General features: G+C 30.7%; 2 protein-coding genes across 3 annotated transcripts in view; one reads left to right on the top strand and one right to left on the bottom strand.

Annotated features, from left to right (window-relative positions):
- Window positions 1-1393: 1393 nt before the first annotated feature.
- Window positions 1394-24664, bottom strand: LOC139513234 (2-amino-3-carboxymuconate-6-semialdehyde decarboxylase-like). 2 transcript variants are annotated; one of them, XR_011662406.1, is made up of 11 exons: window positions 24490-24664; window positions 23088-23229; window positions 18820-18869; window positions 16478-16637; window positions 15708-15784; window positions 14004-14097; window positions 13469-13564; window positions 10057-10229; window positions 9347-9442; window positions 2836-4229; window positions 1394-2666 (listed from the first exon to the last, which is right to left on the bottom strand). XR_011662406.1 is itself a non-coding variant. In XM_071301537.1 (10 exons), exons 1-10 carry the CDS (start codon window positions 24544-24546, stop codon window positions 4149-4151), a joined length of 1026 nt encoding a protein of 341 aa, XP_071157638.1. In that variant the 5' UTR covers window positions 24547-24662; the 3' UTR covers window positions 1394-4148. The 2 variants fall into 2 exon arrangements, 1 of the variants encoding a protein (XP_071157638.1); XM_071301537.1 differs by having other exon boundaries at window positions 1394-4229; window positions 24490-24662.
- Window positions 24665-24666: 2 nt separating this feature from the next.
- LOC139513235 (protein Abitram-like) overlaps window positions 24667-26220 on the top strand; it is a 29806-nt gene continuing 28252 nt past the window's right edge. The window contains exon 1 of the mRNA XM_071301539.1: window positions 24667-24886. Coding sequence (XP_071157640.1) covers window positions 24775-24886 — 112 coding nt within the window. The 5' untranslated portion in view covers window positions 24667-24774. The remainder of the gene's footprint in view (window positions 24887-26220) is intronic.

The following is a 26220-nucleotide window of genomic DNA, read 5'->3' as shown; positions in this document are numbered from 1 at the left end:
AGTTACCTGTCCATTTAAACTTTTGTAAGTTCTATTGTCCCATTGAACAAATACAACAGGTAATGTTTTCTGTATAGTTTATTTGATGGACCTTTAAATTTCTTCCAAGAGAAATATATCACTCATTGATTAATTTACCTGAACAAAAAATTGAACTGTCAATGATAAAAAAAATACATGTACAAATAATAAATAAGAACTCCTGCAAAACTGCATGTGGCATTGTATTTATTCAATATCAATAATACATTTTTTATAGTTTCAATATAAACACTGATTCAAAAATTAAAAGTTGATTTCTGATCAAACTTTTGTATAATTAACCTTATAACCTATAGGAGGGTAAGCTTGTCTAAGGGGGGATTAGTTTGTTCATACTTCAGTATTTATGATAGTAAAATGAATCTCAGCCAAGTGTGCATTGCTTTATTTAGTTAAGTTAGTTTGCAAAATAAGTTTCAAAGTAGTGTGCATTGCTTTATTTAGTTAAGTTAGTTTGCAAAATAAGTTTCAAAGTCATTTTCAAGATTTCAAAATTATTCAAGATGCAAAATTAAAGCGTTTTTTTAATCAAATTAATCATGAAATTCTTAAAATATTTTTTTATCTAAATTGATTTAATGTGTAAATAATGTATCCAGCAAAATTTGCACTTTGTATGAATCAAAAGAACTACACAATAAATAAACAGTCAGACTCAACAATAACCAGGGGAGATAATTTTAATGAATATATCCACAGTGTTTAAAAATGTTCTCAGATTTTTCAAGCGTTATTCCATCTATAACTGCATCACATATTGCAGCTCTTGTATGGTCAAAAGTAAAATAACAGTGATTTTATAAAATAAGAGTACAAATAAATCATTGTACAAATATTACTTTTTGGTCTTCCCTTACATAATAACAGCAAGAAAATTATTAATCTATTCAGATACGTAGCTGAGAAATCAACATAAAAGGAATAAGTTGAGATGAATAACTATTTGTGAAAATAAGTTGGTTTACAGAATTTGAAAAATAAACAAAAAACACACATTCATACACCTTGGGCATCTATTATATTGAGTTCTGTCCTCATAAATACATTATTGACATCCTTTTATGAAAACATAACAAAACCTCAGTTTTGAATGAAGAATAAAAAACAACAACCAGGGTATATTGAATAATTACAAGTGTATTTTCATTTATTTGGAAGATATTTTTTTACTCAGGTAAATTAATCAATGAGTGATAGATTTCTCTTGGAAGAAATTTAAAGGTCCATCAAATAAACTATACAGAAAACATTACCTGTTGTATTTGTTCAATGGGACAATAGAACTGCCAAAAGTTTAAATGGACAGGTAACTTGCAGGTGGATCTATGGAAAACTATGATAGGGTTCGCTATAAATCATTTATAAAATAGATATAAAATTAACATTTGAGATTCTTCATATTATGCTTACACAAAACTGAAATATCATAAATGTATTCAATAAGGAAAATCGAATGATGTCATACAAAGTAAAGCACTATATAATGCTTTGTATTGTGCACCTTGTTTATTGTGGTATTCCTGTATTTATATCCGTAACAAGCAAATCATTTACTCACAACCTGTGAATTTGATCCATTTATCAAAATAATTCTGCAAGGTGGCCAGCATTAAACAATTTATTGGTTATTAGTCTGTAAAGGTTGTGTAGTATTGAAATTATTAGCACTTCCAAAGTAAAGTTTGTTGGTCTGTTGCAAGGGTCAGTAAATGTACATTTTGAAAAACATATTTAGAAATAATGTGGACAAGTCTATTTTTCAAATGGCAAAGAACACATAGGAAAAGATGATCTATGCATGTTTACTGATTCCAATCCATTGTGTGTGTATCACAGGTAATATAAATAAAAGGAACAATTATTGGAAAAAAATATTTAAATCACAAAATCTTTAGCTAATTTTTGTTTACTCCTAAAAATTTATATTCATTGCAATAGAAGCAATTTTTGTTGATGGGTCTCAACAAGATATAAATTTGACCACGATTATTTTGTGTTTGGTAATTGGAACCAACTTTAATTTTGGGATGGGTCATAAAATGTACATATTCATCTTATCCCTATTAATTTGATTTTGGACACTGTCGTCTAAAACAGCTAAGGTTTATTTGACTTTTTCTAGATATAAGAAGTATAATCTGACACAAGAATCCACTAAACCATTTCAGAAAGAAATTCCACATTGACTGCATTTTAAAGAACGTATTTAAACTATTTACCTTTAACAAGTTGGTTAGTGAGACCATTTCCCAATATTTATAATGCAAAACTGCTAAATCTTTCATTGGATTAAATAGAATTCAATTTGACAAAATATAAATCCAAGGAATGCTTTCTGTAAATTGCACACGTTTAAAAAATAAACCAAACGATTACACAATTATCAATACTCATGTTTGATTAATCACATTTATCAATACTTCAAACAAGAATGGAATAAACAATTTTTAACCGAAATTTATATTTTTTTATTCTAGAATCACTGGTGTATCTTATATAGACAAAATACATGCTTTGCTCAAAAAACATTATTCCTAATATCTATGATAAGTTTATCTATATGTGTTTCTTAAATCATTTATTATTGGTGTATTCACAAATAAAAAATTCTATGTTCATTATCACTGGACTAGTATATATTTGTTTAGGGGCCAGCTGAAGGACGCCTCCGGGTGTGGGAATTTCTCGTTACATTGAAGACCTGTTGGTGACTCTCTGCTGTTGTTTTTTATTTGGTCGGGTTGTTGTCTCTTTGACACATTCCCCATTTCCATTCTCAATTTTATAGTATACAATTCAAATACACATATCTAATTTTTGTTCTACATGATTACAGAATTCATTACAAAATCAGATCTTTCACTCTAACCCTTGATTTTTTGTATTGCAGATTTGAAGATCTGAAGACATCCAATAAGGATTATACTCAAATGATCTTTTAGCATAAATGCACAATATTTTAGGTTATGCTTTTGTTAAAATTAAATTAGACCAAAAACAAAATGTTAAATACAATGAAATAGCCTTATTTGCTCAGAAATTCTAATTCTGAATGTCAGACCAGTTTATATCATCTTTTAAGTAAGCAATAAAATAACATAAATATGAAAGTATTAAGAATCTTGCTATCATTGCAATTCAAAGAACCAAATAATGACTCTTATCATACCTTATATTGTTAACAACATGTTTAACATAATATTGTTTCTACAAATGTATGGTTGCAGCTCATGTTGTACAATGCATGATAAAAATAGCTGTGTATTTATTTATCATGTTTATCAATCGTCTCAACTTTCTATCACCTTCAATTCATAATAACTATATATGAGAGTGGGTATGTATCTGGCTATAATATGATCAAACCAGAACTTCAAATTGTTATGGCACAAGTTTAATAATCATTAGCAATATGTTGACAGCACTATATTCTGTGGATTCAGTATTATTCTTACTGTACTGATTTTTGTTGGTACATAATTTAAGAGATAAAAAAGATACAGATTTCTTTGTATTCAAAATTTGTCCACCCATAACAATACAAAAATTTCTTCAAAATCTACTAAAATTGGTACAAAAGACAATAAACAAATCTTTAATACTTGTAATCTTACCTGACTCAGTAGCACATAAGTTTATTATAAAAAATACTGTATAATTAACTACATGAACAGGTTGAAGCTCTCAATACAAAATAAACTGTTCCAAACTAATTTTTAAATGAAAATTATTAAAATATTTCTTAATTCAAATGTGAATAAGTGACATTATGGAACACACCTCTATACCTTAATGAAGAGGAGCATTACTTTAATACAGTTCAATATATAAAAATGGCTTCACATTTGTAATAAGTTGTAAATCCCTGGTATACAAACAAACGACAGACACCAATCAATTATAAAATTTCAATTGTTTTGGCACTGTTGCTTCAGTAAACAAATTTTAAATACTTTTGCAACAAAGTTATATTAAAATCATAAATTTTTGATATTTAAAAAACATACTTAACATAACAAGATAAAAAACAAATGTTTATATGGATTGTTCAATATGACTGTGTTCATGTCTCTAATGCTGTGGTTCTATGATGCAGTTTCTACACATCAGTGAAAGATAAGGTGTGGACTGTAGTCTGCTCGTTTGATTCCAAGGAAGTCACATGCATTCTTCACAAGTAATTTATCCTAAAATACAAACAAAACACATTTGAACAAAACAAATTTATATTTGATTTTCAAAAAAGTATGTGACAAATATAAGAAAAAAATATATGATTAAAGCATTAAGTAAAATATAGCAAGTCATAGCAAACAACTTCTGATACTGATCTTTATTTGAAATAATAGAAGTCTGTGGAAACCAATGCCCCCACTCAAGCTTTGTAATTTTCCAAGTAAAAAAGGACATCAAAATGACTCACTGCCTAATTTGCACTCTCTCTGTTTGTTGTGGTTCTTGCCATTCATTGTGTATGAGTTCATAAAAACTGGATTAAATAAACTAAAGTTGACTTCCGAAACAAAAATGGGAGGAATGGACAAAATAGATGGGTGAACCAACATAAAAACTGATGGACAGATGGAACAGTCAAGGTAACACTTATTGTCCCCATTGCCTAGCTACAGTTAATCAAAATATTAAGTTTAAAGGTTAGACTAAAAAAAAAATCTAAATCTTTTTGCCACAAAATAACACTCAAGGTATATTATGAGATGTAAATTTTTACGTTTATTCTAAAATACTGATATAGTTTCCAATAATTTTGTTTTCCCCTGCTCAATTCATTCAACTTTTTGTCTTATCCAATTTTTATGAAACTTCCACAATTTTTCAACTGTTCTAAATTAAATGTCTTTTACACAATTCACTCAAGATCAATTGCAGTAAGTTGTTCAAGTTTCCTGAAAATTATTTGTGATCAATATCCCTTTGTAATAAAATTCCCAAAGTCCAGCTGAGGAATGCCAATATTTTCACAAAGTTTGGAAGGAAATATTGGTTAACTTTATGTACATGCATGACATGCTGTATGCTGAAAGTGAATATAAGACAAAATTTAGAGATTTTTTTTTATTAAATAAGCAATGTAACAAATACTTTATATTTATTCAAAATGTTCAATGAAATTTAACACAATCCTATTAATCAAGAAAATTTCAATTGGAAAATGGAATTAATTTTATAAATTTTTATCTTTTCTTGACTGTGACGTTAGTGTCTGTTGATATGAGGCAACATGTAGTCATTTACTGTCAAGCTGTTAAAATCTCGGTTACACTTCTGGAATTTCCAGTCTAGTCATGCTAATGCTAAATCTGTTGCACAGAAGAGAACTTTAGTCTAAATTTAATCAAATTATATCAAACATTTATAAACATGATAAAAGGCTTTATCAGTAAATAAAGTCATAAGAATTTGACCAACACTTCTAACAAGGAATAATCAGTTCCCATGCATTTAAGAATGAGTTCTCATGCACTAAAGAATGATGACTTCCCATCAGTACACAAAGACTTTAGATTGAGGGATCGTATTTGCTCTTTTAGAAGAAGATATTGCAAAGGATATGGTATGATAAGGCTCCTTTATTTACCCCTTGAATTGAAAAATGAAAAGTATTATAAATTTACCAAAAAACACCTTTCAGGAATTCATATGACATAAGCCTGTTAAACACCAGTACTTATAATATGTCTTACATATTAGCTTTAGCCTAAGGTCCTAATATGGGTAGATGAATAAGACTAGGGCTGATATGGAAAATGCCATGTAATGATCTATTCACATATTAAGCCTATGAAATTAGAATAAACAATTTAATAAAGAAGATAAAATTGAGAATGGAAATGGGAAATGTGTCAAAGAGACAACAACCTGACCAAAGTGCAGACAACAGCGAACAGTTATTTTATGAAATTTTTTGGCTTTTCAATTTTTTATGTTTGTTTGTTCTTGATTATTTCTTAAAATATTTTAACTTTCCATTGATACCTCAATAATTCATGAAACACCAACATGACCAAGATGTCACTTCAAAAATATAAGACAAGTTTATTTTGTTCCAAAATTGCACTGATTTATAAACAGTAGGGTAATTCTTTTATCGAAAAAGTCTTGCAAATTGTACATGACTCTCCAAACAAGAAGACAGTTCTAATGGATTATGAATAAGACAGCTGACATGGCTCTCCCATCAAAATTACATGGGAAGCCTATATCAGCCTCAGTTTAAGCTGGTTATTTGCACCAGGCAGAATTATAAATAAGGCAAACCTACATTTATTATATATATATATTTTATCATATACTTAGCATTGATATGATAGCTTTTGCATATGTGTAATGAGCGGAAGTACACAAGCAATAATTTCCAACCCTGGTTGATAACCCATATCAGGGGCATCTTGTGCACAAAACCCATAATAGTGTCTCGTGCAAGTTACTTCCGGTATTTCTGGTATCAAGTTGTCTTCTTTTCCATTGTGACGTCAGATATTTTTTATGACATGTCAAAATTTACGGGAACTTTTGTGGGGATAGTTTAGTACTTGCTAACAAATGCCATTGATAATTATGAATCATTTCATAGTACAACAAACATGGAGTAATAATAATCATAAAACTCTTCCAAATTTTCAATGTTTCAAAATGCCTCTATAGGAAATAGTAACATAGATAAATATGGAGGTAGTGATGTTATTGTTGGGCAATTATAGTGACTGTATTTGTTGGATTCATAATTTACCTTTATATAAAGTTTTTGACTATTTTAATTACTTTATTTGTTATTTTGCCATACATAAAAACAATTGTTGGAAGTATATGATAAAGAGATTAATACATGGCCTTTTCCATATCGGCCCGGGTATCATCCCTCGACCCATATCAGCACCTGGACTACGTCTCGGGCTGATATGGGGGTCTCGGGATGATACCCGGGCCGATATGGAAAAGGTCATGTATTAATCTCTATGTAAAACCCAGGCAAATCTGCATTTATTACATTTAAAAAACCTAATGTCATTGTCTGTTAAAGACATTATCCTCTTATTGATCAAACTTTATAGAAATATATTTTTTTTACAAAATAAATAAATTGCTTCACAGAGCCCAACTGGATACAACCACAGAGGTCCAACCCTGAACAGTTGGGTCAAAAATGGACACAATATTCAAGCTTGATATGGGTGTGAATTTGGATTGTAATTTAATATTTGACACATAATAGGTTTCTGACACAGAATAAATGTAGTCAAAGAAATTAAAATTGGTTAATATATGATTTGAATTTATATTCAATTGAAGATTTCTCCCTATTGTGCAATACACTGTGCACTGCGCTGTTGTCCATTACTTAGTAGATCTGTTTTCAGACTCTGTACAAAGAATTAGCTGTTGTGACACCCAATATTTCTTTGGAAAATTGAGGGGACAATTTCTTAAACCTTGCAGAAAAAAAACCTTGTGGTACAATTTCAGGGCAATCAAAATAATTTGTACACAAGTTATTGTCCTGAATCTAGAAAAATGCTTGTATTTTTGTCCATCTGATGAGTTAAACCTTTTTTTCATCTGATTTTTATAGTTCGATCTTATGTTGTACTGTTATACCACTGTCCCAGGTTAGGGGGAGGGTTGGGACCCCACTAACATGTTTAACCCCGCCACATTATTTATGTATGTGCCTGTCCCAATTCAAGAGCCTGTAATTCAGTGGTTGTCGTTTGTTTATGTGTTACATATTTGTTTTTCATTCATTTTTTTTATATCAATAAGGCCATTAGTTTTATCGTTTGAATTGTTTTACATTGTCTTATCGGGGCCTTTTATAGCTGACTATGCGGTATGGGCTTTGCTCATTATTGAAGGCCGTATGGTGACCTATAGTTGTTAATGTCTGTGTCATTTTGGTCTCTTGTGGACAGTTGTCTCATTGGCAATCATACCACATCTTCTTTTTTATATTGTTTGCTTGTTTTTGGCCCCTTTGTGGCTCCTTATTCCTAAATGGTTGGGACCATCATCCCCAAGAACAATCCTAACCTTCCTTTTGTGGTATTGAACCTTTTGCTTATATATTTTTAAAAGAGATCCATTCACTAAAACTTTAGTTATTGTCTTAGGACTACCACTAAGACAATGCAGACAACATGCATGATAGCATTATCCTTTCCCCAAAATCTTTAGATTAATATAACAAAGAAGTGTGTACAGTTTCAAGCAATAATCATAAATTGTTTTTGAGATACGGCGCAACATGTAAAAAAAAACCCTCCCCTGTTTTACAAAATACTCAATAACTCAAAAATAAAATGTTGAGTCATCACCAAAAAGTATACAGATCTTTAGATTAATATAACAAAGAAGTGTGTAAAGTTTTAAGCAATAATCATAAATCGTTTTTGAGATACGGCACGACATGTAAAAAACCCCTCCCCCTTTTTTACAAAATATTCAATAACTCAAAAATGAAATTTCTAATCATCACCAAAATGTATACAGATCTTTAGATTAATATAACAAAGAAGTGTGTAAAGTTTTAAGCAATAATCATAAATCGTTTTTGAGATACGGCGCGACATGTAAAAACCCTCCCCCTTTTTTTCAAAATACTCAATAACTCAAAAATGAAATTTTGAATCATCACCAAAAAGTATACAGATATTAAGATTAATATAACTAAGAAGTGTGTAAAGTTTTAAGCAATAATCAAGAATCATTTTTGAGATACGGTGCGACATGTGAAAAAAAACACACCCCTGTTTTAGTTACAAAGTGACGTAACTACAAAAGTTTAAATCTTATTTTCACCAAAACGTATACAGATCATTTGACCATCATAAAAAAACTCATACCGTAGTCAGCTAGAAATTAAAAATGTAAAACAGTTCAAAGGAGAAACCTAACAGCTTGATTTATTAACAGAAAAATAAAAGAAAACAAATATAATATACAGCAACAAACGACAACAACTGAATTACAAGCTCTGCCTTGCAAAAGGCACATACAGAATGTTTACATAATTGAGCACTGTGCAGTTTTTGTGAAAACATATTGTGTTTTATTTTAACTTGTAACTTACAATTTCTTACACAATGACTTTTTTGTAGATTGCCTATGTTCAAATGTTGGCTCTGCAGCAGTTGGTGTGCTTTTTGATAGTGTTTAACTTATCTAAAAAAAAAAAAAATTGCTGCACATTATTGTGGGTCTGTTCCTATAAACAAGTGTTTGTTTTTTTATTAAATAAATATGTTATGTTCAGGTCTAGTCTCACTGTTTACAACATAATAGAAATTACCTTCAAGCTGTCATCTAAGTCCATTGTCTCTATAAGTTTACCTGGATGGTGTTCTCCCAAGGGAAATGGGTAATCTGAACCCATACATATTCTATCCTACAAATATCAAATAAATTGATTATTATAAGTAGATTGTTAGGTACCAAAAAGGTATCATTATCCATTGATAATATATATACTCTCAATCCTCAAATCAGTTATATTGTAGTTTGGTCAACATATTTGGTTGATGTTGTCTCTCACCTGAAGTTAGATAAGACATATTTCTGTTTTTGGTTCTTGCTAAAACAATTTGAAATAATGTTTTAATCAAACTAATTAACCCTTCTCACCATTTTGGTATTTTAGATTTGGATTAAAAGGGGACCTAATCAGTCTTACACAATGTTTTGATGACAGATCTTTGTTAGTCTGTTAAATTTATTCAAAATTTGTTTATGTTCAGTCACAAATTACTTCTTTCTATATTATGCATCAACATGTACATCATAGCTGTCTATTGTCAAAGACCATATTTTAACCTGTGTATCTTGTTAATTTTGTTCTGTTTGCTGCTTCAATGACCTTTACCCCACATCTTCTTTTATTAAATTTTCTTAGTGACCTTCCTGACGACTGCTGCCAAAGAGGGAAACAGAATCCAACTCAGACCTTATACTTATCAAACTGGTTGGTAGTGGCATCTTATATCTCTTAACATATCTACTTACTTCTCCTATAACATCTACCAGTAGTTTCAGAGAAATAGGATCATGGACTAATGCATCAGTGTAAAACTTTCCTAGAAAGCTACGAGGGCTTTCTTTACAATCTGACGCACACAGATCAGGCCTGACATTGTATCCATGTTCTATCCTACCAATAGTGAAAGGGAAAGCTCCTCCTAAAATATTAGAAGAAAACTAGTTTGTTTTTACAAATAAAGGTGTTTTTCTCTCTTTACAAAGATATAAGTCTTCCACTTCCAATATGTAAATATACTTTAAACCCAATATGATATTTCCGTATTTCAATCACTGCACTTGTAATTATTTCAGACACATCTTTTATTTGTGGTCCTGCTAACTCCTTAGATATAGTTCAGTGGTTTATTTCTGTGGAGTGAAAATTCCCTATTTCTACATCCTTGTTAAACTGTCTGTGAGTTGTTTTTTCCTAGTTATTTCTGCTCCTGATACTATTTCCTAATTGATCAAATTTAAATGTCAGAGGGAAAAGTTCTTCTATTTTATCATTATCTAAAAATTAGTGAAAAAATAAACAACTCACAAAACTTTCCCACTTAACAGTACATCATTTTAACACAAAATTAAATCATCATTTTAAGGAAATTGGATTTAAATATGGTTTTTTAACTAATACGGTAATTTGGCAATGCTGAAGTTAGATATTTGGTTCCCTTGCACCATTTGTACTTGTTTATTCATTTCTTTTGCTTTTGCTTATCCACATACTGTTGACTTGTCTAGTAAAGATATTGAGAGAGGTTTTAATCAAGAACACTTAACATGAACACTGGAGAATGGCAATAAAACCAGTCAGGCACAATGGCAGACTAACAATATTCATCCTCAGTCAAGTTGGAGAAAAAGCTATTAGCACATTTTTATTTCTGCCGCCTAAGAAAAAGCAATATCTTTGGGTCATCAACTACAACTTTTCATGAATGTGAGACATAACTTGACAGAGCATTTGCCCTACATAGATACAATTAGATATATTATCTCCAACATGCCCATACCATATGAAAAATTAGGAAGAGGTCCAATATACCAAATTTCTTTCAGCTGTTCAGGGAGGGGATAATTTCAAACTATTAGATATGCAAAAAAATATGTTGTTGGAAGACACTTATGCTCTAGCCTGCTGCCAAATACCACTTTCATGAAACTTTTAAGTGTAGTTTCATGAAAAGTAGGTCTTACAATTTCATCTGATATTCTCCATTACAAACTTACAGCTGCAAACATCTTTTAGTCTTTAGGCATATTGAACCAGGTGCTCCACAGGGCGCAGCTTTATACGACCGCAGAGGTCGAACCCTGAACAGTTTGGGCAAGTATGGACAAAACATTCAAGCGTGATACAGCTCTGAATTTGGATTGTGATCAAATTTTTGACATTACATGGTTTTTTTTTATGCAAAACAAATGTCAAGATTTTACAAATCAATTAAAGATTTCTTCTTCAAACTTATTTAAATCTAAAATTAAATAGTTGACACAGCCTAGGTTTCTGACACAGAATGAATGTGGTCTAATGAACTTAAAAAATTTTTTTTGCCTTTGAGCAATTCATTATGCTGTTGAATATTAATCCTCTCAAAAAAATGTTTAAAGAAATTTTCTTTTTATTTATGAAATCTGAAATGAGAAAAATTTAACCCCCCCCCCCCCCCTCACATCCCTATTTCCCTTTTTCCAAAACTGATATCAATTCAAATTTCTAATGGAGTTTGCAACAATAACTACTCTTTTAAATACATCATAAAATATTAAAATGTAAAATAAAGTGCTTGTTATCACTGAATGGTAAAGATTGGTTGGTAGTAAAAGTGAATATACATTGTTCATTGTATAAAACAATAAAAAAAACTTCATCAGCAACATTTTATATTGGCAAATTTCCAATAATGTTATTTACATAAAGTTATCGGCAAATAAAAATAGAAAATGACATCATAGTCATGTCTGGCAAATGTCCAACATACATTATCTAAAAACATTTTAGATAAGATAAGGAAAAAAAGCTTCATCAGCAACATTTTATATTGGCAAATTTCCAATGAAGTTATTTACATAAAGTTATTGGCAAATAAAAATAGAAAATGACATCATAGTCATGTCTGGCAAATTTCCAACATATATTATCAACTACTATTCTATACAAAGAAAGATAACTCCAATTGAAAATTAATTGCTATTGCACAATACTGTGCAATTAGATATTTCTTGCTATTGTGCAATACTGTGCAATTGAAAATTTCTTGCTATTGCACAATACTTGATATGGAATCCTGATTTGGACCAACTTGAAAACTGGGCCCATAATCAAAAATCAAAGTACATGTTTAGATAAAGCATATCAAATAAGCCCAAGAATTTAATTTTTGTTAAAATCAAACTTAGTTTAATTTTGGACCCTTTGGACCTTAATGTAGACCAATTTGAAAACTGGACCAAAAATTAAGAATCTACATACACAGTTAGATTTGGCATATCAAAGAACCCATTTATTCAATTTTTGATGAAATCAAACAAAGTTTAATTTTGGACCCCCATTTGGACCAACTTGAAAACTAGGCCAATAATTAAAAATTCAGCATATCAAAGAATCCCAAGAATTTAATTTTTGTTAAAATCAAACTAAGTTTAATTTTGGACCCTTTGGACCTTAATGCAGACCAATTTGAAAACGGGACCAAAAATTAAGAATCTACATACATAGTTAGATTCGGTATATCAAAGAACCCCAATTATTCAATTTTTGATGAAATCACACAAAGTTCAATTTTGGACCCTTTGGGCCCCTTATTCCTAAACTGTTGGGACCAAAACTCCCAAAATCAAACCCAACCTTCCTTTTATGGTCATAAACCTTGTGTTTAAATTTCATAGATTTCTATTTACTTATACTAAAGTTATGGTCCAAAAACCAAAAATAATGCTTATTTGGGCCCCTTTTTGGCCCCTAATTCATAAACTGTTGTGACCTCAACTCCAAAAATCAATCCCAACCTTCCTTTTGTGGTCATAAACCTTGTGTCAAAATTTCATAGATTTCTATTCACTTAAACTAAAGTTATAGTGCGAAAACCAAGAAAATGCTTATTTGGGCCCTTTTTGGCCCCTAATTCCTAAAATGTTGGGACCAAAACTCCCAAAATCAATCCCAACCTTCCTTTTGTGGTCATAAACCTTGTGTTAAAATTTCATTGATTTCTATTCACTTTTACTAAAGTTAGAGTGCGAAAACTAAAAGTATTTCGGACGACGACGACGACGTCGTGATTGCAATATACGACCAAAAAATTAAAATTTTTGTGGTGGTATAAAAAGAGTTTTATGAGGAAGTTTGAAAATAATTGATTGTTATGACTACAATATATGATAATAATTATACCTCCATGTGCAAAGCAGACCTTCAGTTTGGGAAATTGTTTCAACACCCCTCCCATTGTCATACAGCATATGGCTGTTGCTGTCTCACTAGGCATGCCTGAATAAATAAATAAAAGTTAGTTTTTGTCTTTCTTCTTTAGAACTGCTGCACTATATTAAGTGCTACATATTGCTGTTTGTAATACAATATTGTTAACTTTTGTATAAAATGGCATCTGTACACATATTAAAGTTCTAAACCATCTTTAAGAATTAATTGTTTGGTGAAATGTTCAGATAAACACCAAAAGGTTTTAAAAATGTTTGTGGTGTGAAATAAAATCTAGTGATATTAACCCTACCTCTTAAATTAGTTATCTGGAAATAAAAAAATATAAAATAAATGTTGATAATAGGTCAAAATGAATCTGAACTATAGAACTTTTCTTTTGACTCAAACAACAGAATAAGAATTTACATCAGTAAGAACTTGATTAAATAAGAATATACCAACAAGCCAAGGTAGCCAGTAAGAATTCTATTTAATAATAACTTACCAACAAGCCAAGGTAGCCAGTATTTTTTCATTCTTTCTCCCTGGTCCATATCCCATGGATGAACAAATATTGCAACTTCATGTTCCTCAGCTGCCTGTCAATATAAAAGTGTTAAGTTGATATTAGTTTAGTTGTCTATAAGGTATGCATGAATTTGTTTAGTTTTTAATTAGATTGAGCAGTCTACAAAGTAGGTAAAACGGATTTTAGTTGTCAATAGTTAATAGTTTGTCCAAAGCTAGTAATTTTGGCACAAACAGCAAAGCAGAACCAAACATAAACTCAATAAGTAACTCATCCTTATAGACTCACAAACTGCAAATCAGCCTAATATATGTGAAGTCTTTTAGAAAAAGTTGGTATAACTGTTACTTTTCATGAAGTTTTGGAATTCCAAAGATGTAATTTTTTGCTAAAATCAGCATAGTGATACCAAACATAAACTCAATCTGTAACTCATCATAGAAGACTCACGTACTATAAATCAGCTAATATGTTAAGGCATTTAATAAAATATAAAGCTTTTAAAAAGATTGCTGAGGCTGCTACAGCCACCGCTGCTTCTGGCAGATCACTATCCCTATTTTGGAGTTTTATGAGACAGAATTCGCAGGTTTGAAAAAAAAAAATTTTTTATAGACTTTAATGTAAACATATTTTAATAAAGAAATCATCATAGCTCCAATAGGGTTTCAAAATGTTCAGATTTCACTGTGCGAGTGCAACACAGACAGGGAAAACTACTCTTTAACTCTTACTTAAATAAAACTATCTTAGAAATGCAAAAATTCTAACAGAGGTTAGGTCACTACATTAAAGAAGGTGCAACATAAAATTAGTTGAAATTTGTTTAAAGGGTTTAAGAGAAAAAATTACAAAAAAATATGATCAGATATCACAATACAATGGAATAGTTTTCATAAAACCATAATGCAAAAATCAAACACTGATATATTTTTGGCTGAATTCAGTGATTTTGGATGAATAATATATAAGTAAATAATTTTATCAAAGTGTCATGATCAATCATTACTTTCTAGATACTGTGGATTCAATATATCAATTGTTGGAAATAACCATGAAATAACAATATTTACTCAATCCAAGAAAATTGGTACCCTTGGAAATAAACATTGTAAATATTTCTTAGTTCTATGGGATCTAATAATTCTGATGTGCCTTTATATCTCAACTCTAGAGTGCAAAATGAAGAACCTATTGAAGGAGGTGAGTAGCTAATCTAAGAGAAATGGGGGAATGATATGTATTCAGTAGTTTGTGAAAGGTAGATTGAATATATCTTAAAATGGACAAACCTATATATATATATAAACAATCTGACACATGGACATGCTGAAGATTATACACAGTGTAACCTCTTCTATCTGGAACATAAATATCCTACATATAGCTATTTCTGTATAAATAGTGAAAAGAGGATATGGAAATTTTTTAAAGACACACATCATGGACATGCTGATTGTAATAAATCATCAAATATTGTTTCAAGGATGTATAGCAATATAAATAATACATGTGTTCATCGATAATCAATGATAATACTTATACATATTTTGATACTTAACATGTGAGGCACCCAATGAAAGTCCAATTGTGAAAAAAAAATTGTTTTTGTAAGTTGCCCGTTTTGTTTGTTTTTATGATTTATAATTTTATTGTAAACAAAAATATTTATTTACCTACAGCAAAGAATAGACGTAACTCTTCTGCATCTAAGTTCCAGTCGTTTATGTGAGAACCAATCTGAACACCTTTAAAGCCTAAAAATACATTTTATGTTAATTATAAACATATATATTTAATGGCAACATTACGATCAAGTTTTTTTGTTGATTAAGTTTGGCAATTATTTCAGCTACTGGGAACTCAGTATAAAAGTGGTACATTATGTTATTTCAGATGCTGGGTACTCTGCAGAGAAATTTCAGTATGCTTATCAATTGTGTCGGTTAATAAATTTGAATCAACATATCAAAAATCAGGCAATGCTTCACAGTGATCTCAACTGGTAAATGTGGTTTAAAATATGTTCTACAATTTCATACCACACTTCATTAATCTCATATTAACAAGGAAAATTTAAAGTTGACATATTTTCAATGAAAATGAAAGCAAGCTGAAATGAACCCTGCAATATGGACATGCACATATTATAAGGGTTAGACAAGAGGTTCCTGATTCCTCTTTCCCCACCAAAACACTTAATTCCCTCTCTTTACCCCCTGCAGATTTTTCTATTTTTACTCCTCCTCTTCCGTAAGGTTCCCATCCCCAGTTGATTCATGTTTCCCACCTATTTCAATATTTTCTGAGAAACATGAAAAATTCAGGAGTTTTAAGGGTTAAGCTCAATACATATATCTATAATAAATAAATGTTGCATACAGGTACATGTATAACACAAGTCTGAATATTTTTATCCGGTTTCTTTTCTATTAATCTAAGTCTATTACCTAGTTCGTATTTACATCTTTTCATTTCCTTGATGGCAAGATCTGGTGCTTGCATTGGTAAGGTACCTAATCCTATAAAGCGAGTTGGGTGAGCTTTTACTGTCTGAGCCAAATCATCATTGACGATCTGACAAAGGTCTAATGTATCTTCTGGTTTAGCCTACAGAAAAATGGAAAGATATTCAATGATAAATTGTGCAAAATGTCATAATAAACACGGGACTAAGAATTTGACTTTTATTACTCTAAAAAAATTACTAAACCTAGTTTTTATACCATAAATCAAAGAATGTATAGTATGGTATTATTTTGCGCTGTAAATCATTGTAAATAGGTGTATTGTCAATTTTAAAACCATAATACATGTAAAATCCATACAGCTACATAAAAGGAATTTTGTTTTTTTCAAATTTTGATGATCAGTTAGTTATTTCTAGGGATGTCAAAAGATCTGAAATTGAATACTCGGATACTCGGTCATACTACTCGAGTACTCGCGAGTACTCGGCTGAATCTTAAACGTCTATTGAACAGTTTAGATTTCAAGTGGGATGCAGTGTTTTTCTTTTTACCTTTCATAAACATATTAGCGAAAGACAAACATACTACAAACATAGCTTGATCCAATGGTTTTTGTGTCAATTAAACAATGAACTCCCGATTGCCGTTTCTACAAAAAGAACTATCATAATAACAATTATTGTTTGCGTACAATTCCAGTAAAATCAAAAATGTTTGCATATAAAGTCTGATAAAGTAGACAATATATGTATCATATGTTCCTGAGAAGTTCGTATTTTTTTTATAATACGACGTGTCTATTAAATTGTCAACAGCAAATTGACAAATCGACTTCAAATTACCTCTGCTTTTTCGTAATGCTCAGTCTTACTTTTTCTGTGTTCTGTTATTTTGCACTATTTTAGCCATGACGTTGTCACTTTAATTTCGACTTTTGTGTTTCAATGTCGCTCTCGTACTTTTGCCTATCTTTCAATTGTAAATTAAACAATTATAGTTAAGTTTTAAACACAGAGTAATTAAATCGAATTAAATGTATATCTCATACCAATCACGTTTACTGAAGTCTTGATTAACAAACAAAGGTACGTTTTTACAGCTTGTAATGAGTAAATTATTAATCAATGAAATTGTTGATCCGTTACAAACACCGTTAAAATTGTCTTTAATCAGTTGCGTGGGGATCCCAGCAGGTCACTTTGAATGTTTGAATGGAGTTTTTTTTTTGTTCTTGTTTAGAAATATGATCTGGTCAATGATTTCAGACGAAATATTGGGTTGACTGTTAATTTTTCGTTACAAGTAGTGCACATGAAAACATTCCCTCGGAATGAAAGGACGTTGCTGGTACTACTATAACAAATAGTATCGCAGGATAAACATATTTATGTTGTTAATTGATTTAAAAAAATGTATTTAGTTATTACGAAGGGGATAGTTCAACGAAACTAAAGTGAGTGGAAATGTGAAGAGAAATATCTCAAGACGTATAACAGACAATCGAGTATCCGAGTACTAAAACTGTACTCGACTACTCGGCCTTTCGAGCGAGTACCAGAGTACTCGAGTACTCGTTGCCATCCCTAGTTATTTCTAATGACATTTCACTTAACTATGTCATGTATGTAGTGCATAATATACAGATTTCAGCTATCATTTTATTTTAATGTTTATTGTATTTTTTTCAGATGTATTTGTCATGGACTACATAAAAACAGAGTTTATTGCAATTTACTAAATTCAGTTCTTTCAATGCTTTATCATGTTTATCACATTTTTCTTATGACATTAATGACTTTCTTTTCTCCTTGCTCTTTACGAGACTTTTCATTCACATTAGAAATAAAACCACATCTGATTACTGTGGCATATAACATTATAAATGGACAAAACTGAAGAAGGTAGAAGAGATGCAATCCAAATTTTAACTTCATCTGTATGTATGTGTTTTGTCATGTTTGTGGTAATAAGTATTGTGTATTCATGTTATTATTTTCATAACATTTGTTTGAGGCAAACTAAAGAAAGAGAACTGAAACAAACTTTCGTCAGAGGACATAAAAATTCACATATTACTGAAAATTTCAAGATGATGTGATAAAAACTTCATGGTTAACAACCTCAAATCTTATATTACAGACGAAATTACAGAACCTGAAAACATCATCACCCTTTTATTCTAGGTGAGGTATAAACATTCAATTTGTAACATGATATTGGTATATTCTGACAAAATTGTACATATTTTTTCTTTTTCATGTTTACTGCACTAATATTAACATTTTATGTTTATAAATTAACATTGTTTAAACAAACCTTACCCAATAACTGAACATAACAGGAACTGTTGATAAAACTTGTACACATACTCCTACAAAGATAAAAAAAAAAATGCATTAAATATCTATAGATGCTAATTTCTGTTTTTGTAACTTCCTACTTAATTTAATTTGAATTTTAAATAACGCCTCATTTTAAAACAGAACCTGATTTTGTGGATAAAGTATGGTGGATGGTTATAAATTGCTATCAGTCAATTAGTATTTTTCAAGTTCCCAAGGCTTGTGGTTCATATTGACCTAAATTGTAACTGCAAGATATTATTTGCTATGTTGTCATTATCTTTATCTATGATTTTTATATTTAAAGTGAGGACCCTTGGTGGCCTGAGTTGTCTAAGTAGGTCTACTACTGTAATCACTAGCCAGTCAACACTTACATGACTTATGTTTTGAGTTCAAACCCTGCTCATGCGTGTGCACTTGAATCCAATCTTAATTGACTAGGATTGTCAGTTTTTCTATCAAAGGTTGTGGTTTTCTCTGGGCACTCCGGCTTCCACTGCCAATAAAAACTGTCCACCACAGAATAGACCAAATTAAGCGCTCCAAAATGGCATTAAAATACCAACAATCAACCAAACAATATATTTTATGTGAAATTGTAAATCTCGTTATTTCTATCTTGTATGAGGTCATGGAGGTAATCTTTCTTCTTTGTATCAAAGGAGAAGGGGCTATAAGGGGCAAAATTTATTGATAAATTTAATCTGTCGCTAATCATGTCTATTTTTCAGCTCTTACCAGGAAACCATATTCATATACGAAATACTCCTGTCCCCAACCTGAACTGAAGTTATTAAATATCAGATGGCATTCTCTTATTTAACACAACTTAAAGTTGATGCTATTTTTAAACGCACAGTGACACATATTTCATGCACATTCAGGAAACACGAGATTAAATGTCAGATATATATAATACAAAAACAAAGAGATGTGTTATTATTGATTTTATGGCAACTATCCACCGGAGTTCAAAATGAAGTGGATGTAAGCAATTACAGGCAACAGTAAAGCCTTTAATAATGACAAAATCTGATACTGTGAAGCCGTTTATAAAAGTCCATGAAAAGTGTGAAACAATTTAAACGAAAAAACAAATGGTCTAATTATACATAACAAATCAATTTAAAAAAATCAAAAATGAGTTGAGACATGAACCAAAGACAACCATTAAACTGCAGGCTCCTGACTTGGGACAGGTTCATTAAGAATATGGCAGGGGGTAATATTAAAACGAAGATGTGGTATGATTGCCAATGAGACAATTTCTCACAAGGGACCAAATGACGCAGAAATTAACAGCCATAGATCATCATAAAGTCTTCAACAATAAGCAAAGCCAATTTCACATACTCAGCTATAAAAGGCCCCGAAATCACAAATGTAAAACAATTCAAAGAAGAAAACTGACAGCCAAATTAAAGTTCAAAATGATAAAAGAAAAACAAGTAAGTAACACAGCAACACACAACAACCACTGACTTACAGGCTCCTGACTTGGGACAAACATATCGTTTTTTACATACATAATGAAGCGGGGATAAACATGTAAGTCGAGGATCCCAACCATCCCCTAACCTAGTACAGTGGTGTAACAGCACAACAGCATGTTTGTGAGCGCTCAATCCTCCCCGAAGCTGAAACAGTAGCGTAGCAGTACAATATAAAAAACAACCCGCACAAATCAGTTGCAATTAAATTAACTCAAAATATCGGTACGAGACACACACACAAAAAACAGCAAACTAGAATTAAGACAATAGACGAAAAGCATCCAACTAAGAGTATTTGCAATTACTGGAAGTGTGTTCAAAACTAGATGCAACTAGTACTGAGATAAATCTTTTTCTCCCAGACTGAAGTATCAATCAGTAAACAACCAACTGATTTATGTATTAAGAAACGTCTGGTATACGTTGTATACTTACATATAGATCCATATACATGTACAATGAAAGTTTTAGAAAAATGGTAGTCCGAAGGTTTTGACCATCAAAATTTTGCATTAGAAATAATAGTTTAAATAGGACCAGAAGATGTTCTTCAATGAGCACCAAGGAAAAACGATTTTAGAACTTTCAGATATCTTAACCTTATACAAAAAAATCCAGTTCGGTTACTTTAAAAAAATAAAAATGGATAGACTGAGATGTACTTTTTGACATCAGACAAACATTGACGATTTTGTTGTGCAGTTTAAGATTCTTAAAAATCAAATAGCGGGAGATTAAGCCTGGTTTGTTTAGAAAAAATGAGTTAAAGGAAAGCACAAAGAAAATAGTAACGAACAGAGCATACTTCTATAGTCATGCATGTCTTCCGGGCATATCTTAATTTTTTATAAAAAAAGTCATCGAAAAATTAATTTATGTCAACCAACATAACAAAAATCTGCTATATTCGACGTCAAAATGAATTTTTATTTTATTGATCTTCCGTAGAATATCTCCAGAAGAGGTCCAGATTAATTTTTTTGACTCTTCACCAGAAGACATTCTGGAGATGTGCAGGAGAGACCAATAAAACACGCCCCAGACGAAAACTTCAGTTTCCATTTTGCAATTTTAACGTCTGTTTGGTAAAACAAAAATAATTTAAACCATGACATAATCAACAATAATGAAATGGCCATATCATTGATATAAACAATTTAGTTGAATAAGAAGTAACGAAATAAAAACAAAACAAAATTGCTCCTACCATTGATGAATGAAAATGATAAATATGAGTTATTTTACCTACAATTAATTGCTGTGTCAATGTGGTTTAAATCGCATACACGCTACGCTACAGGCATAATGGTGTACGTTCGAGTCTCATCAAAACCAATTGTTTTTTCATCGTTTCATATTTTTTTTACATTTGTCGTTTAAATTCACATTATCATGGTATTGTAAAGACACCTTAACAACAAAAAATGAAAAAGAAAGATAAATAATGCGCTAACAATATTTTAGTTTTATTAAGGTTGAGTCAGTAATTATTGAAATGTATAGTTTATGAAATTGCGAACTTTATTCATATATTATATGTATACTAGTACGTAATATGTTCTACCTTCTTGTGTTCTTATCAGCAGAGTACATAAAAGTACACACAAACTTATTTTTGGTTACTCAAGTTAAAAAAAAAAAACATAAATAAGGCCGTTAGTTTTCTCGTTTGAATTGTTTACATTGTCATATCAGGGCCATTTATAGCTGACTATGCGGTATGGGTTTTGCTCATTGTTGAAGGCCGTACGGTGACCTATAGTTGTTAATATCTGTGTTATTTTGGTCTCTTGTGGACAGTTGTCTCATTGGCAATCATACTACATCTTCTTTTTTATACAAACAATAACTGTAGATTTTCTCTTGTGAAACATTTCTATAATTTAGTCATACATAGAAAGAATGTTAACTTTGTTGTTACCATAGCAATTATATTTCTGATATTAAATAGTTAAACTTTATATCAATTTTTGTGTTCGTTGTATTGATACAATGGTTCACTAGTAATAATGTATTCCCGTTGTAATCTATTGTAAAATATACACAATACATAAAACAAGGATAAAATACGTAAAAATTTGATATTATAGCTTAATCGGCATACCATTATTATGACGTCATAACAAAAAAACGGCAAGAGATAACTATATAATTCCTGGTGTTTTATAAGCTCCATATCATAGATATCAATTGAAAGAAATATCAATAGATTCTGAAGTGGGGCCAATTTTGCCCCTTATAGCACCTTCTCCTTTCATTTTTAATGGCTACCATGTATTATTGTTTGACAATGTTGACTCAGTATTATTAAAAATGTCTTTTTACAAAAAAATGTTTTAGTTGCCTCTGAAATCATGGAAATGATGAAAAATGATTTTTATTTGTTCTGTTAATATAACTTCTGTTATCATGGTTATTGTTAACAAAAGTGTATGTATCAAGTCTAGACTATGACAAGTCAATCCACAGTTATTTTCATATTAACATGATTAAGGATTATTTGAAGTTGTTTTCCTAAAAAAGAAAGCTCCTTTATATTGATCATGTATACATATGTATTTTCATGATTTTAATCAGAATAATATAGCCATGATAGCTTTTGACCATGTTTTTAAGTATTTTAATAAATTTGCTACCTTTTGTCATAATGATCATGTTTGTTGCGGTTTTTTTTTAAATGCATGCCTCTGCACCACTTATTTCAAAGTAAAAGATTCATCATGGAAAACATGAGTAATTCATGGTACTGACCTGTATCATTCATATCTCTTATTCTGGCTTCAGCACACCAACAATTCTCCTCAACCTTTCTAAAAAATTTGCCATTCTTCATCATGTTAGCCACACCTGGACAGCTATGATCCATCTGTACCCAACCTCCATATCCATATCTCTAAAATCAAAGAAATTTTTATCATTGGTGCCCAATTTCCATAAATGTATCTCTAAAATCCAAATTATATTTATCATGTTTATCATTCGTAAACACAAATTTCATCTTGTGTCCATTTTACTGTGGATTCATTATTATTCCTTAGATACCAACTGTCATGGATTTTGTGGGTACATTGAACCAGGAATTTAAATGTTTAATGAATAACAAATTTTCTATAAGTTTGTATGCAGACTTTTTCAAAACCACGAATTGAAATCTAACATTTACAAAAAAGGCAAGTTTTCCACAATCCACAAAATTTGTTTTGTTGTCGTTTTGTTGAAATTGGTATCAACAAAAATAAACAAATCCACAGCATGTTCACTTTTAAAAGAACTTCACTAGAGCTTCTAAAACTTAGTTGTTATCATAGCTGATCACTACATATACTACATTTGTAATAGGAACATGACAATTAAGATGTCTAGTAAATTTTCTTCATTTAAAATTTTCAAAAAGGTATCTAATGTTGTCTTGAGAGATTTTTGTGGTTTTATTAGGTTTTTATAACTAATTATACACTAGTATTACATTAAACCATGAGTATTTGAATTTATTTCTTCTAACATGTAAACATAAATATAAAACATGAAATATGCATACATGTGTACCTGTTTCTATTAATTTAAAATTTTCTAGATATATAACATGTATAACATTGTTTTAAGAATTCTATTTCAAATTTATAGGTTGCATTATCATCATGATCATCGTATCTCATATAAGAATATAACATCAAGGACGTATATTAGTTATATGTTAGTTATACGTCCTTGACAACATACATGTATAAAAAGTAAAATACTAAAAATACTAAACTCTGAGGAAAATTCAAATCAGAAAGTCCCTTGTAAAATGGCAAAATTAAAATCTCAAAGACATCAGTAGAATGGATAACAACTGTCATATATTCATGACTTGGTACTGGCTTTTTCTTCAAGTAGAAAATTGTGGATTAAACCTGGTTTTATAGCTAACTCAACATCACACTAGTAAGACAGTCACATCAAATTCCATTATACATTAACATGTTATATGAGGGTATGGATGCCCTTTACCTTCAGGTTCATACATTCGTTTTTATTCTTAACTGCTGCTACATGTAGTACTAGATTACCAACACATGCATTGTTTTTCAAAATGACCTTTTTGAAGGACAATTTGGCATTCTATTTTAGATATAATTGCAAAATGATTTTACATATTAAGAAACTCAACCTTTTCTAAATCAGGCCAGCTTTTTGGTAAAATGTGTGTATGGAGATCGATCTTCATATTTAGCCAGGTCAGATGGTAAAGGTGAAGGCTACTACAATAAACTTTAACCAATCAAAGCAATCAGTTTTGGAGGCAGGGTCAAATAAGTCGTATCCTCTCCGGAAGACTTTCTTTTTCTACTGTACTTCCAACTTCCGGTTAAAGTGAAAGTAGACCACATTTCAATATTGTCAGCATCTCTACTGCCTTGCATGTTAATTAAGCCTTCTTAAAATCTCTAAGGTTATGGAAACTGACAAAGAGCATGTGATCAATGCTCAATCTGAATCTAAAACTGTAACTGGCAAAACTCACTTGAGTGTAGTCGAAAGATACTATAAACCAAAGTATATTCTAGGTAATCTACATTTCGAGTATTTATCTTAAACAGGTCAGGAATAACCACCAATTGGTGGATTATACCTCAATTGACGTATAATCCACCAATTGACATATAATGGTATAGACAAATTGACATATAATGGTATAGACCAATTGGTGTATAATTCTTTGTTTTTCAAAACAAATTATTCCACCAAAATGAAGCATTGTTTTCTTAAAGGCAGTGTCTGCGCGTACCCGCATGCGGGTACGAATAGCAAAATTGCCGTTCGTAGGCTACGCGTACTCACATCCGGTTTTATAATAAATTGCCATCGGATCGGGAATTAAACGTAAAATATATACAGAAATTATCGCAATTAGTGAATAAAATTGATCAACTACTTAGAAGTTTTGTAAACATTTATATATTATCATGATTATATGTAAGTCAACAGTTTTTCTCGGTTAATAAATATACTTGAAATGGGAAAAGAGTGATATACATGTGGGGCAGACATTCTCAAAGTTATCATGAATTGGCTGAACAATTTGTTCAAAAGTATTAGTCGATTAATTTTATACAATTGTATATATAAAAACAAACTCGGAGTCAATTGCAGCTGCAGAGAAAAGAAGAACTGGAAACACAAAAAATAAAGAGGAAATCAAGTTTTACAGAATATTTTTTTGTATTCACGGAGGCAAAAAATTCTAAACAAGTTCGACAGGAAAAATTAAGGCCTAATACATTAATCTGAAAAACAAAGGCCGATGCCAATAATCTTCTATGAAAGCTTCGTTAATAAATAACAAAATGTTTGACGAAAATGTAAACCTTCAGCGCATCAAAAAATAGTTTGCCTCTGAGGCGTGGAAGCAACTTAAAATTCGGATATTATATATTATAGGACTATAGTTTACAGGGACTGTAATCATGGTAATGTATATTTCATTTTCAATCAGTGTGTATTTAATTGCAAGGTTTATTATATATTATTAACTTATAAATACAATTCGAAAATATTATTTGTCATATACCCTTCACTCGTTCTACTCGAAATCCCCATATTATCGATAATTTCTGTATATATTTCACGTTTAATTCCCGATTTGATTGCATTTTATTATAAAAACCGGATGTGGGTACGCATAGCCTACGAATGTCAATTTGACTATTCGTACCCACATGCGGGTACGTGCAGACACTGCCTTTCTTAAAACCATATTATGGTATAAAAACTTGTCAAACATTCCTAGTTTAGTATAGTGACATAACATATTGCATTTAGTCAATAATTGTATTTGAAGTTTCTTCTATTGTTATCTTGTCAATTCTTGATTGGCAAATTTACCTGTAATCACCTGTCA

This window comes from Mytilus edulis, chromosome 2 (assembly GCF_963676685.1).
Source record: "Mytilus edulis chromosome 2, xbMytEdul2.2, whole genome shotgun sequence".
Lineage (NCBI taxonomy): Eukaryota > Metazoa > Mollusca > Bivalvia > Mytilida > Mytilidae > Mytilus > Mytilus edulis.
The sequence above is the reverse complement of the archived record's forward strand: the minus strand, read 5'-3'. Positions and strand labels throughout refer to the sequence as shown.